This window comes from Leopardus geoffroyi, chromosome C1 (assembly GCF_018350155.1).
Source record: "Leopardus geoffroyi isolate Oge1 chromosome C1, O.geoffroyi_Oge1_pat1.0, whole genome shotgun sequence".
Taxonomy (NCBI): domain Eukaryota; kingdom Metazoa; phylum Chordata; class Mammalia; order Carnivora; family Felidae; genus Leopardus; species Leopardus geoffroyi.
Window position 1 is genome coordinate 68761474 of NC_059328.1, and position 13348 is coordinate 68774821.

Below are 13348 nucleotides of genomic sequence, written 5' to 3' on the forward strand. Positions count from 1 at the left end.
AAGTGTATAATATCTAGCAAATTTTATAACCACATGTTATATGGTTTCAGTTACTTAGGTGTGTGTTAGCTGGAAAAACGTCCCATGGTAACATGATACAAGAAAGGCTTTGGGGAAGAAAATTTTCTAGGAATCCACAATTTCGGTTCTTGGTCTAACTTGGAGTCTAGTTAGTTCATTTTTCTGGACCAAATTTCCTAATATCAGAAGTCAACAAATTAAATTGGGAGGAGGCCAGTAGCTATGCTGACTCTAAACTTTGAAATAAAGTTAAGTCTACTACAGCAACATACTTTTTAACTTTAAAAATGTGCTTGCCTTTAGTATACTTTTTAATTCATTAACGTTTGTGATTTTGTTGCATAATACCACTTCTGCTGTGTGACAGGTGGTGGTTCTTAAGCATACAGCTATCTTCCTTGTGGCCTAACTCATTTTCATTACATAGCCTTGTTTATTTTAGACCATGTGCACACCTCACTGACATTTCAGTAGGATGATAAAGTATATTACCATAGTTCATTTCGCAAAGATTTTAATGTTTTCAGTAATATTAAGTCGGTTAAGAAACCTATCTACCACTTGATAAGAGGTGTTAGAATGTCATGGCGAGGTGTTACTATGCACTGTTGACCAGAGAAATAGAAATGTTATTGGTTTATATTTTATGTATTTATTTTATTTTATATTTTATCGATTCTGTCAGTATCACTTGAAAAATGCCTTTTAACAGTTGTTATTGTTCTTTGTCAACAAACCCAAGAATGTGTTTGATTTAGACTTTGAACATTTTCTGTTACGTGGTATTTTTCATAAAAGAATGAAGACCTAGTATTTTTGTCTTACACTTAACGTCTATTTATGTACAGTTTTGTCATTATTGGTATAGCAGAAGGCAGCTTGTGAACAAAGAAATCCTACATTTATCCTGGATTTTTATTTCACCTGCCGAAGTTAAAGCTCACAAAATTTGCAAATTGAGAGAAAATTAGTAATGTGTACTTATTATACCAGGTTATCAAGGAATTTAAAATAGGGGGGAGGCTATAGTGGATGAGAGAGAAAAAACTTCAAGTTTTGAAAACTTGATATTTTTTAGAATATATTAACCATGTTTTTACATTATCCCTGTTGGTAATGCACCAAAAAAAACCCAAAAAACAAAAACCATCAACTGACCCATAATGAGCCAACCCCTTTAGCAATTCTTGCTTCCCTTTTATTTACTCATTTTTTAACTTTGTTTTAGGCACCCAGTAGCTTCTATCAGCTTTTTTTTAATCTTCTTCTGGGCTTCACTACTCCTCTCTGACAGCCTCTAGGTAACTATTCTTTTCAAGTAATAAATAGATCTTGTTTGAAAGGTAGTTTTACTTAGGTTTATTTGAACTTTAGGAGGGCAGGGATCATGTCTTTTGCCGGTATGATTCCCGGAAAGTGCAAGGCACAACAGATATTTTTTAAATGAAATAAATATTTGGTGAATGAGTGAATGAACGAATGAATGAATTTTCAGGTAGATGACTATATTAACAGAACATGAGTAAGCCTTTTTTGTTTTTTCTTTTTCTTTTTCTTTTTCATTTTCTTTTTCTTCTCATTTTTTTTTTTGGACTGGATTCACCTTTTATAAACTCTAGAGAAAGAATATCAATTTTTCATAGCACTTTTATTCTTTGACCAAGTAAGTATACCTATCACTTTCACAACTACTGATGTCTCCCACACAACCAGGACAGTGTATGACAAGGAGATTATAAGTAAATATTTGTTGGAGGAATGAATAAATGAACGATCCCTTCTCCATTCATAGTATTGCAAAAAAAGAAAAACAAAAACAAAAAAGGGACAGACCTTGTTGTGGGGGGAAAATTTCCATGAAACCAAATAATATAAAAATGATGTTTGTAAGTACTCAGTCACACACACCACACACACGCACACAGCAAACACTGGAAGGCTGGAAATACGAGTTTTAGTATCATGTTTATACTTTCTCATAGATAATATTCTGTACAGATTTTTATGAAGAGAAGGGGCTTCCATTTTATGGGAGTTTAACAGAGCAATTAATTTAGGTGATTTGTTTGTGATCAGCAGTTGGAGATAGCTGGTGTCAGAACAAGAGTTAGAAATTGGTTCGTGTGATTCCCAGGCTGTTGATCTTTGCCCTGCAGTAGGGTTGCTTCCTTTATGGTTGTAGGCCCTGTTCATTTGAACTGAGGTTGGATAGCTCATGTCAATCTACATATTGTATTGCAAGCTTCTGAAGTATCCAAACCACAGTAACCATTGGATGTGACTCGGTAGTTGCTTGGTCATAGTATTTTCCTCTTGCCTCCTAAGTATTGCTTTATGCCCAAGGAGCCTGGGCTTTTAAATGATAGTCCCTGAAAGACTCTTCCCCTAGAAAGTGAGAGAATCATCTACAACCATGTTTGACCATATTTTTCCTCCAGTCTTGCCACCCTCTCCCCACAAGAATGTGCCAGTTAGCCCTAAACAACAGTGGCTCTCTCCAATGATGATTCCTAAGTTGCTCAGAGTGGATTGTAGCGAGCAGATGGAAAGATAGCAGATTGGGTGGGGTGGGGGGATTTCAGTCTCTTGCTGTTATTTACATTTGATTTAGTGTAAAATGAGATTTAATTGTTCATATTAGAGCCAATTAACGGGGAAACCCAAGAAACCTGGTATGGCGTATTGAGAGCCTGCTGGAGGATGAAGAAGAGTATGTTTTCTCACACAGAAAGATTGGTGGCTGAGTTATATACATTGTATATAAAATAAATAATGAAGTTGTCAGAAAAGATTAGAAGTTAATACATTTGACCCAAACTTATTAAATTATGTGTCACAAGTATTAAATTACCTCCAGACTTGTGTAGTTCCTTAAACTGGGAATTAAATTGATCTGAATAGCAGTAGATATTTTATTTTTAAACTGTTTTAAGTATTTATAGAAACAGTGATAGAAAGTAATTGTAATTTTCTGATATAAGTAGCGATCTATTGTCGAGGAAGAGCTAAAAATGCTGGAATTAAATTTTTCTTCATTAGACATCACTAAAACTGAAAATTTACATTTTCAGCATTTCAGGTCTTTTAATTTTATATTTAGTATGCACTTACTAACTGCAAGTATGGGTCAACGATGATATGGCAATAGTCATAAACATTCCAAAATACTAAGTTGTCACATATATTTCATGGCTTAATTCCATATATTCTTCTAAGAATAAGGTCCTCAGTGTGAGTTTCAGAACTATCAAGTATGAAGATTTTGTTGTATGCAAAATTAATTGCCAAATGGTGTGTCTGAAGGCGGCATATCTCTTGGCAAATGTGTACATATTTAGTCAGGACCTCCTTTTGATTTGGAAGAAATTGAGTGTGTTTCCCATAGCACTGAGACAGTGTATAGAAAAAATCTTTTTCCTTTTTCTCCAAATAGCAGTCATTGACTTAGGTACCATATTGCACAAGAGAATGAATCAGCAAATGGCTTAACAAGATTAAAATTATGTGTATATATTGGGGCATCTGGGTGGCTCAGTCAATTAAGCCTCTGGCTCTTGACTTCGGCTCAGGTCATGATTTCACAGTTTGTGGGTCCGAGTCCTGCATTGGGCTCTGCGCTGGCAGTGCGGAGCCTGCTTGGGATTCTGTCTGTCTCTCCCTCTCTCTCTGCCCCTTCCCACCGTGTGTGCTCTGTCTCTCTCTCAAAATAAATAAACTTAAAAAAAGTTTCAAAAAAAATTACATACATTAAATGATTACTACATGGTTTCTATGTAATTTGACAGCCTCATTTGCATTTTTTAATATGAAAGTTTCAGTTACTCTAAATATACAGTAAAGTAAAATTAGATTTTCTCGTCTTCTTGGATTTGATTGTCCATTTTACTTTATTTCTAAAGCTTTTGAAAACTCCCATATACTGCTTTGTAGGTGGTAGATTCCTTCATATGTGTTAGCATCTCTACCCTTTTTCTGTATTTACTGTTTTCTCTAAACAAACAGGCTAAACTATTTTAAAGGGATAATTAAGCTAACATGCTCCATTGTATTTCAGTGTTCCATATGTTTTCCAAAACTGTAACCTCATTTTTTCCAAAATTTAATTTAGTTTTAATTGGTAGACAAATCCAGTTTTGAAGCACTGGCCAACATTGTTTTCGGTTACTGGCATGCCGTCTTTCACTTCTGACTTACTAGCTAAATAAGATATTGAAATATTAAGAGCTGGTGAGCAAGCCATATCTGATTCCCTAATTAGACTTTACTGATACAAAGATAAATGTGAAGTATTAAAACTGGAAACATTTTAGTAGCGTTACTACATTGTAGCTATTGGGTTTTTATCACTTTTATTTGGGGATATGGAATGTTCACATGGTATCTTACTTACATGATTATAATTTCTTCAACTTTCCCTACTTTCTTCCAATATGAAGAGATCACTTTCCTCTGAGCACCACAGATTAAGAGCTACCTGTTCTAGCAAGTAATCTCTAATTCTTCCTAGTTTCTTTTATTTCCTCAAATGTGGGATCGGTAGTTTTCGCTACTAGTTTCAAGCCAGTAGTTTGTTTCTTCTAAGAAACCCCCATAGAAGTGAAGTGACCTTTATAAAGTAACCTTTGTTGTGTGCCCCACAGAGAGTACTGAGAACAGAACTCCCAGGGAGACAGTTCATCACCCTAAAGGGAGGGAGAAAGGTTTACATCACAACTTTCCATGAAAACTTCATTATTTTAAGGGGCATTGAAAATTTTGCTCAAAATAATTTTATTTAAAATGTTCTGTATAGATTGTGAAATTCAAAAAGAAACAATTGGTATTTGTTTAAAATTCAGAAAGATAAAAGTGATACCACTTTTGGAATAAGGAAAGAATAATTTACTGGGCATTTTTTTTTTTTTTTTGCCAAAGATTTTTTTATGCTAATGGTCATAAATAGTGGATCTTATTCTCTAGACTGAGTAGGTTAGGAAAAAAAGGGCCTAAAAATATTTTGATAATTTAGTGCCCAAGATCACATAGTTTCTAAGTTAGTATACCTGGAGTCAGATCCAGACTTTGCTCCAGAGTCCGTGTTCTCACAGGTAAGGCATTCTGAGCTTAGAGGAAGAGGGAAGAAATGTTAACATTTCATACCCTTGTCTTCCTTCTGTTTCTGGAACATGCCAGGCTTTTTCTTATGCCTGGAACTCATTCCTCGGCTTGTCACATCACTGATTTTTTTCTCATCCTTTAGGTCTTGGCTCTAATTAATGTCAACCCCAGAGAGGGTTTTCATAACAATCTTATGGAAAGCACCTCCCAAATTACATCATCCTATTTATTTTCTTGTTTAACAGTTGTAGTATCTGTAAATACTTTCATTTGTGTGTCTCTTCCACTCTAAGTTCTATGAAGATAGGGACCTGTCATTTTCCCTTTTGTTTCTTCAAGTTTTATCTCACATAACAGTACTTGGCACATATTAGCATATTTAGTAGTTATTGGTTCAGTGAACAAGTACAACTTTTTATGTATTTGGTTCCCTTTTAAATATATAGAGATAAGCAAGTACTATTTCCTCAGATTTTTAAAAAAAAATAATTAAAATTGCATTTCAGTTTAAATTGTTGTTACTGTGGTAGTCAAAAGTTATTTGAAAGAAATAAGTTATATGTAAATTTCCATGAAAATTACTAGAAATCCCTATTGAAACTGTGCTTTCCCAGTATAAGACATTTTGTAAGCTTGCATTTATTTCCCACACAAGATCCTTTTCTGCAGGCATATTTTAATTATTAAGATTGTATATCTTACACAAAAGAAAGTAATCTTTCACTGATATTTGAGATTTATGTGTTTCAGTTTTTGCATGAAATAGATACTGTCAAGACCTTGTGTTTAGCATCAGAATCTTACACAAGTCTTAACAAACAGTAACCAAAAGTGAGCTCAAAATACAGAATCCTAAGTGGCAGGTAAATGCTTTCATCGCTAGAATATAAATTGCTATCTTTGGTTACAAAAAGAATTTAACATTGGGGCACCTGGGTGGCTCAGTCGGTTAAGCGTCTGACTTCGGCTCGGGTCATGATCTCGCGGTTTGTGGGTTCGAGCCCCATGTCGGGTTCTGTGCTGACAGCTCAGAGCCTGGAGCCTGCTTCGGATTCTGTGTCTCCTTCTCTGTCTGTTCCTCCCCTGCTCACTCTCTGTCTCTCTTTCTCTCAAAAATAAATAAAGATTAAAAAAAATTAAAAACAAACGAAAAGAATTTAACATCTATGTTATATAGCATAGTGATTACTTTTTAAACTATGGAGAGCAGGGAAAAAAAACTCCACTAATTTAAGTAGTTTTTCTTAAGTAAAGTAGGAATGATTCCTTTCTAGTCCAATTAATTATACAGGATAGAGGGGAGAAAATTAACCTGGTAAAGAATTTCTAGTGATACTCTAGTAGCCACTTGATTCTGCTATAAAAGTTACGGTATTTTCATATCTCAAAGTTCTTATGCATCTTACTTGATTTTGGCAGTAAGCTACTATTACGATTCGTGTTTGTTGACTACTGCCATCTCAGTGTTTTGAAATGCCTACTTTCCAAAAACAACAAAACGTAGTTTGGATATGATAGTGTTTTGTGATACTAGTAGACAAGGTAGTGTTGTTGCTAAGCCCTATGGGAAGAGGGGAGTGCTGTGTAGAGTGTCTATAAAAACAGAGCAGACTGCTTCCCTGGAGTGTTCTGACTTCTTTTGTTATGTGCACATGGGCCTGTGGCATGTAGCTCTTTTTAGATATGATTCAGAAAGTCAGAGAGTAGGAGGTAGCCTGCTGAATTACAAGGGAGAAAACAAAATTGAGGCTGGTGAGTGAGTTTTGTATTTAATTCTCTACTTGAAAGTAACTAGTTAAATAATGTGTAAAACAGTATTTGATTAGGTGAGTGAGTTTTGTATTTAATTCTGTACTTGAAAGGAACTAGTTAAATAACGTGTAAAACAATATTTGATTATCTACAGATAAATTCTTATCCACAGACATTAGAAAAAAAGCCATGCTCTTACACTGCTTCTTCTTACTTGGGATTGCTAATAAATTAAGTACTTAAATGAAATACAGTTATAAAGGAAAACCAAATACTTAATTGCAGAGTCAAGAGTAAGTAATATTTTAAAAACTTTTAATTCCTATGATATTTGCACTTCATTTGAGTATCAGGAATTAACTTACGCATCTGTGAGGAACTTAGACTGTATTTCATTGTCTGTTCTATTTTAGATTGTTCTTTTTATGTTCTGTGACAACTCTACCTTCTAGAGTTATGGTGAGATATAGGCTTCAGTGGCTCTTAAAATTTTGGAGCTTGTAGACTCCCTGGAGAATCTGATAAAAGCTAGGCAATAACTCCCAGGTACATATGAAGGTTCATACAGACACCAAGTCTTACACCCTTAGAATCTATTTAATTATAAACCTCCACTTTGGATAGATCGTGTGTGTGTGTGTGTGTGTGTGTGTGTGTGTGTGTGTGTGAGATACACAAATTTTGCTGATTTTCTTTTTCACTTTAAGGGTTTTTTTCATAATATCCATCTTTGCCATTGCTGTATCCCAGGCGCTGGTGATACTGTTGAAGAAAAAACAGACAAGGTTTAACTTACATTTAGTTAAAATCTGGGGGAGACATGCATTAACTAAATAAATTATAAATGGGAGGTTCTGAAATGATGGTTTCTTGGTGTAGTGGCCACATTCATCCTTTCCGCCCCCAATTCCCTGTTCTTTCTCCATTTATTCTCCACAGGTCAGCAAAAGTGAGCTCTGTAAAATATAAATTGGGTCACTTTCTTTTCCTGTTAAAAACTCTTTGGTGGTCTCAATTGGTGTAAACCCCAAGTGATCTAACTTAGGATTTTCTCTCCAGCTTTCCATGGAATCACACTTGGACAGGCTCCCTTGCCTTCAGGCTTACTAGTCTTATTTTAGTTCCTGTAAACATCTGAAGGTCTTTACACCTGTAGTTTCTTTGCCCAGAATTATTTTCCTCTCCCCAACTCACAATTACTTCTTTTATCCTTTTTAGATTAAAATTCGCATGTTCTTGTCTTAGACAAAACCTGCCCAATCAAAACACCCTCTTCTCCCACAACTTCCACACATACAGCACTTTAGTTCCTTGCCTATTTCTTTATTAGTACCTACTACAGCATGAATGTGTGTGTTGATTTTACATTTTGGGGGGAGAGGTGGGCACCTATTATTTGCACTAATTTTGGCTACATGTAGCTGGTAATCCTGTCTTCGTTTTAGCCAGCTCCTTGCATACTGTATGCTGTCATCCTTCAATAAATAAAAAGAAGAGTTGGAGTGTAGGTCCAAATACTTGAGCAATTTAGGGGAGTCAAGTTATTCTTGTGTGGAGAACTGAAAGGTGCTTGTACATTTGACTAATTGAAGTAAAATGTAGTGTCTGAGCTCAGAGATCTTGTGTTCAAACCAGGTGGGACCCCGTGGCCTATGTTTAGGATTTTCATCTTTATATTAAGAGCTGACAGTAACCAGGAGCTTGGCCTGATGAGATTGAGTTTGAAAGGTCACAGTTGCTATGAGGAGAAAGGAGTGTGAAGTGGGGAGAGAAGAACTAAAACATATGGCAGGGAGATTTGAAAAGATGTTGTGACAGCATTGGAATCAAAGATCAGTAGGTGGCTTATCTTGCTAAAAGTAGAGACATGGTGGGGTGGGGGGGGGTGCCAGGGTGGCTCATTCGGTGAAGTGTCTGACTGTTGACTTCAGCTCAGGTCATGATCTCACAGTTTGTGGGTTCATGGGTTCGAGCCCCACATTGGGCTCTGTGCTGATGGTGTGGACCCTACTTGGGATTCTGTCTCTCCCTCTCTGCCCCTCCTCTGCTCTTTCTCTCTCTCTCTCTCTCAAAATAAATAAATAAACTTAAAAAACTAAATAAAAGTAGAGACAAAAGGAAATGTATTAGAAGGATACATTAAAATCAGCCAGACTTGGAGATGTCTGGTGTCATGGACGACTCCTGGGTTTCTGGATGGTATAACCAGCTATTGACCGAGAAAAGGAACATATTGTGTCCAGTTACAGTTACAAATACGTTTCTTGGTTTTTTTCGCCAGTCTCTTTTTGTCTTTCATTTTCATCTTCCAAGTGTTTTCCACTGTTTTCAAAGGCTATAGGCATAGAAAAATTGGCCACCCTTGTTATTAACAATAGATCACTGTGTATGACTTCCAACCATGCTAAATGTGCTTGAGTAAACATGTAAAAATATTAGAATAGAAAATTACTGGGGCTCCTGGTGGCGCAGTTGGTTAAACATCCAACTTCAGCTCAGGTCATGATCTCACGGTCCATGGGTTCAGGCCCCCCGTTGGGCTCTGTGCTGACAGCTCAGAACCTGGAGCCTGCTTGGGATTCTATGTCTCCCTCTCTTTCTGCCCCTTCCCCCACCCTCAAAAATAAGTAAACATTAAAAAAATAAATAAAATAAAATTACTATAAAACTATATAGGTATATTTTGAATACTTTAACTATTCTCTTAATAATTTACAAGGAGGTATAATTTCTCACTGATGTGTAGAGAAGAATGATGAATGTCAGTCAAATTGATCATCAAAACCTTGACTTATTAAAAGTTTATGAAATGTAAAATATAATTGGTGACTTCTTAAAATTGGATAAGATACATTAAATGTTCAGATCATACTATCTGTTCATTTAGGTTGACATGTTAGCCTTTTTTATTTAAGGGAGATTTAAATGCAGTCTCCATGAGGTCAGATTTAATTTTGAATTCTTTTGTATTTACTTATTTAGTGTTTATATCTCCATGTGACATTTGTTAGTCATTTGAGCTGCATTGTCGAATATAATAGCTACATATCTTGAAAACTGTAGTGTTACACCATGTTAAAGCTGAACAAGGAGGAAATGCACATTTTCCTGTATGAAGCAACAATAAAAAATTAGTAACACTCGTTATGAGAGTTGTATGAAATTAGAGACTTGGCTTGTGCCACAAAATTATTCAGAGTGAATTTCATACACATTGGGTATCTGCGCCTAAAACTTTTTATACATATTCATGAGTTTTTATAAAAGAAGAATAAAATGTGGTGAATTTATTAAAAATACATTTTTTGATAACCTAACATTTAGTGAAGCTTATGACTTGTATAAAACTTTTTTAAAGTTCTAATTATCTAAATTAGAATAGATTCTTTAGATCTTATTAGTACATCTACTCAGTCTAAAAACAAGGAATAACCAGTATTTTTTTTTTCATTTGTATTTGAGATGCTCTATTAAGAAGTAAATACTCCTGTTTATCCTTTCTTAAAACATCTTGGTATATTAACAAAGTAAGACTTTATACAGTAACATTTCTAATTGCAAGAATCAGTTTTCAAGTAAAACAGAAGTTGATATATGGGGACTTACCAATTTCAAATAATAGCTTCATATTTTGGAAAGTGTCCAGGATTATAATCAGGTTAAATGAAATTATTTTCAAGATATAGGAATATAAACTACATTTTAAGTTGACAGAACAACTAGTCCTAATGAGAGCATTTTTACATTTATTTTCAGGCAGAATGTTATGAAATGATGAAGGTTCTGATTTTTATCAGTGTTATACTGTCAGAAATTGTTTCTATTTGTACTTAATTCATTTCCATGTTAGCATAGTTAAAATAACCAAAAGCATATTTTTTTAAGTTTTTCATTTTTCTGCTCATGAATATTTTTACATTTATGTTGGTTGGTACTTACTTATATAAAACTACTTTTTAAAACGCTTTGTTCCATTTTACCTAAAGTTATTACCTAGTTAAAACATTGGTAAATGATAATCTTTTCTGCCTCTTTTGGAGACAATATTTTTATTGTCTTGTTCTGAAATGTATAACATAAATATAAATGACCGTGTTATTGGTGGAAAATGAAAAATAAAACTGTACGTTTCTTTTAAAGTTTATTTATTTTTTGAGAGAGAGAGAGAGAAAGAGCATGAGCCAGGGAGGGGTAGAGAGAGAGCATCCCAAAGCAAGCGCCATACCATCATCATGGAACCTGATGTGGAGCTTGAACTCGTGAACTTTGAGATCATGACCTGAGCCAAAATCAAGAGCTGGGCGCTTAACTGACTGAGTTACCTGGGTGCCTCTAACACTTTACTTTTCAAGTCTTAATATTAGTGTTTTAATAAATCTTACTTCATTTATCATATTTTAAGTATTAATTTGTCACTAGACACTGATAGCCAGAGAGATTAAAATTACTTAGAGATTAAATTTAGCATCTTTTTAAAAAGATGAATATGTAGATTGGTTTGTTCCGTACCTATTCTGTAATCTCAAGGAAATGCACGAGGCCACTGTAGTAATGAAAAACAGAATTAAGTCCGGCCATAACATTCTGAGTTGTGAGTTTTCATGGATATGCAAAGTTCCTTAGAAGTCTTGACTTTAGTCTGAAAAACTACAAGTAGAATCATCTCCCCTACCTCAAAGGATTCTTAACCAATTTTTATAATATGTGGTTAAATCTTCCATGTTTTTATTGTGAAGGCACTTGTAATGCTGATGATTTGAATGTTCTCTGTAACCTTTTTGTGTTGACATACTCTTCTCACGAAGACTTATTTATTCACCCTGTTAAGTATAGGAGCTGAGTGACTTTTGTGTTTCAATGTTTTTTTGTTTTTCATTTTTTTAAAAAATTGTATTTATTTTGAGAGAGTGAGCGGGGGAAGGGCAGAATGAGAGAATCCCAATCCAAGAGTGCGGAGCCCGACGTGGGGCTAGAACTCACAAACTGTGAGGTCATGATCTGAACTCAAACCAAGAATCGGATGCTTATCCCACTGAGCCACCCAGGGGCCCCTTGACTTTTATGTTTCAGTCTGGCTCTTCTAATACTCATGTCAGATTAAGTAGAAGGCGACATATGTCCTTAGAAATTAGAGAATTTTGTACATTTATTTCTGAAAAATCGTTGCCAGTAGATGACACAAAGACACTTTTATAGGGATGCCTGGGTGGCTCAGTTGGTTTAGTGTCCTACTTCGACTTGGGTCCTGGCCTCAAGGCTTGTGAGTTAGAGCCCCGCATTAGGCTCTGCTCTCAGCGTGGAGCCTGTTTCAAATCCTCTGTCTTCCTCTCTCTCTGCCCCTTCCGCACTCATTCTCTCTCTCTCTTTCTCTCGCTCTTTCAAATATAAACATTTGAAAAAAAATACTTTTATGAACATCTATGTAGACATACTCTGTTTATCTTAGGGCTAGCACATAGCCAATATAATCATGATTTTCCTATTGTGATAGTGTTAAAATTTTTTTTAATGTTTATTTATTTTTGAGAGAGACGGCGTGAATTAGGGGATGGGGAGAGAGAGAGAGAGAGAAACACAGAATCCAAAACAGAGAAACACAGAATCCAAAACAGGCTCCAGCTCAGAGCTGTGCGCACAGAGTCTGATGTGAGGCTCGAACTCCTGAACCACGAGATCATGACATAAGCCAAAGTCAGAGAGTTAACCAATTGAGCCACCCAGGCACTCCTAAAAATGTTTTCTAATGTTCGTCAGTAAAAAGGAATGCTGATAGGGCACCAAAGCATGACTGGCTCAGGTCATGATCTCACTGTTTCTGAGTTCAAGCCCCGCGTCCTGCTCTGTGCTGACAACTCAGAGCCTGGAGCCTGCTTCAGACTCTGTGTCTCCCTCTCTCTCTGCTCCTTCCCCACTCATGCTCTGTCTCTGTCTCTCAAAAATAAACAGTAAAAAATTTTTTAAAAAGGAATGCTGGCAAGTCTATAGAGTGCAAAAATAAACAAAATAAAATAAGACTATCAGAAACACTTATAGTTTCTTACTAGATCATTTTGTCAGCTCTGTTAGCTTAAATGCTTCACTCTTTGGAGAACATGCAGGATTAAAATGAGCAAATTTATGGTATGAAGCCAGAATGTGGAATGTAGATTAAAATAAGAACAAACTAAGTACTATGTTTATTCTGTATTACTGAATCTTGTAGAGAAAATGATGAAGTTAAAGCTCAAGTTTATTTTTAATTCAGGGTCTTGACTGAAATGTAAAGGCATTTTAAGCCACCTACCTATTTCAAAGATGGTATGGATAGACCACCTGCTGTTAACATGCTGTAAGGAAAATGGAGGGATGTAAATGAGTTTTGGTGATTTGCCTGCCTCTGAATATAAATGAAGCTGAAAATCTTCGGTCCTATGCTCTTAATAGTGAACTACTAGAGTGTTCAAATCTTTGTGCAAAAGTGAAGGCTGTTATAAGGGAT

At 35.5% G+C, this 13348-nt stretch overlaps 1 protein-coding gene across 50 annotated transcripts in view; it reads left to right on the forward strand.

Moving 5' to 3' along the window:
• Positions 1-13348, forward strand: part of ADGRL2 (adhesion G protein-coupled receptor L2) — a 625523-nt gene that overhangs the window by 494994 nt on the left and 117181 nt on the right. For 3 of the 50 annotated variants that reach the window (XM_045478032.1, XM_045478021.1, XM_045478020.1), the window contains exon 1: positions 6734-6870. The exons of 33 other annotated variants lie outside the window; for them this stretch is intronic. In XM_045478032.1, the coding sequence (XP_045333988.1) occupies positions 6771-6870 (100 nt within the window). In that variant the 5' untranslated portion in view covers positions 6734-6770. Of the gene's footprint in view, positions 1-6732; positions 6871-13348 lie in introns of those variants that run through there. 14 more of the 50 variants (XM_045477983.1, XM_045477982.1, XM_045477981.1 and 11 more) reach the window with 10 other exon arrangements.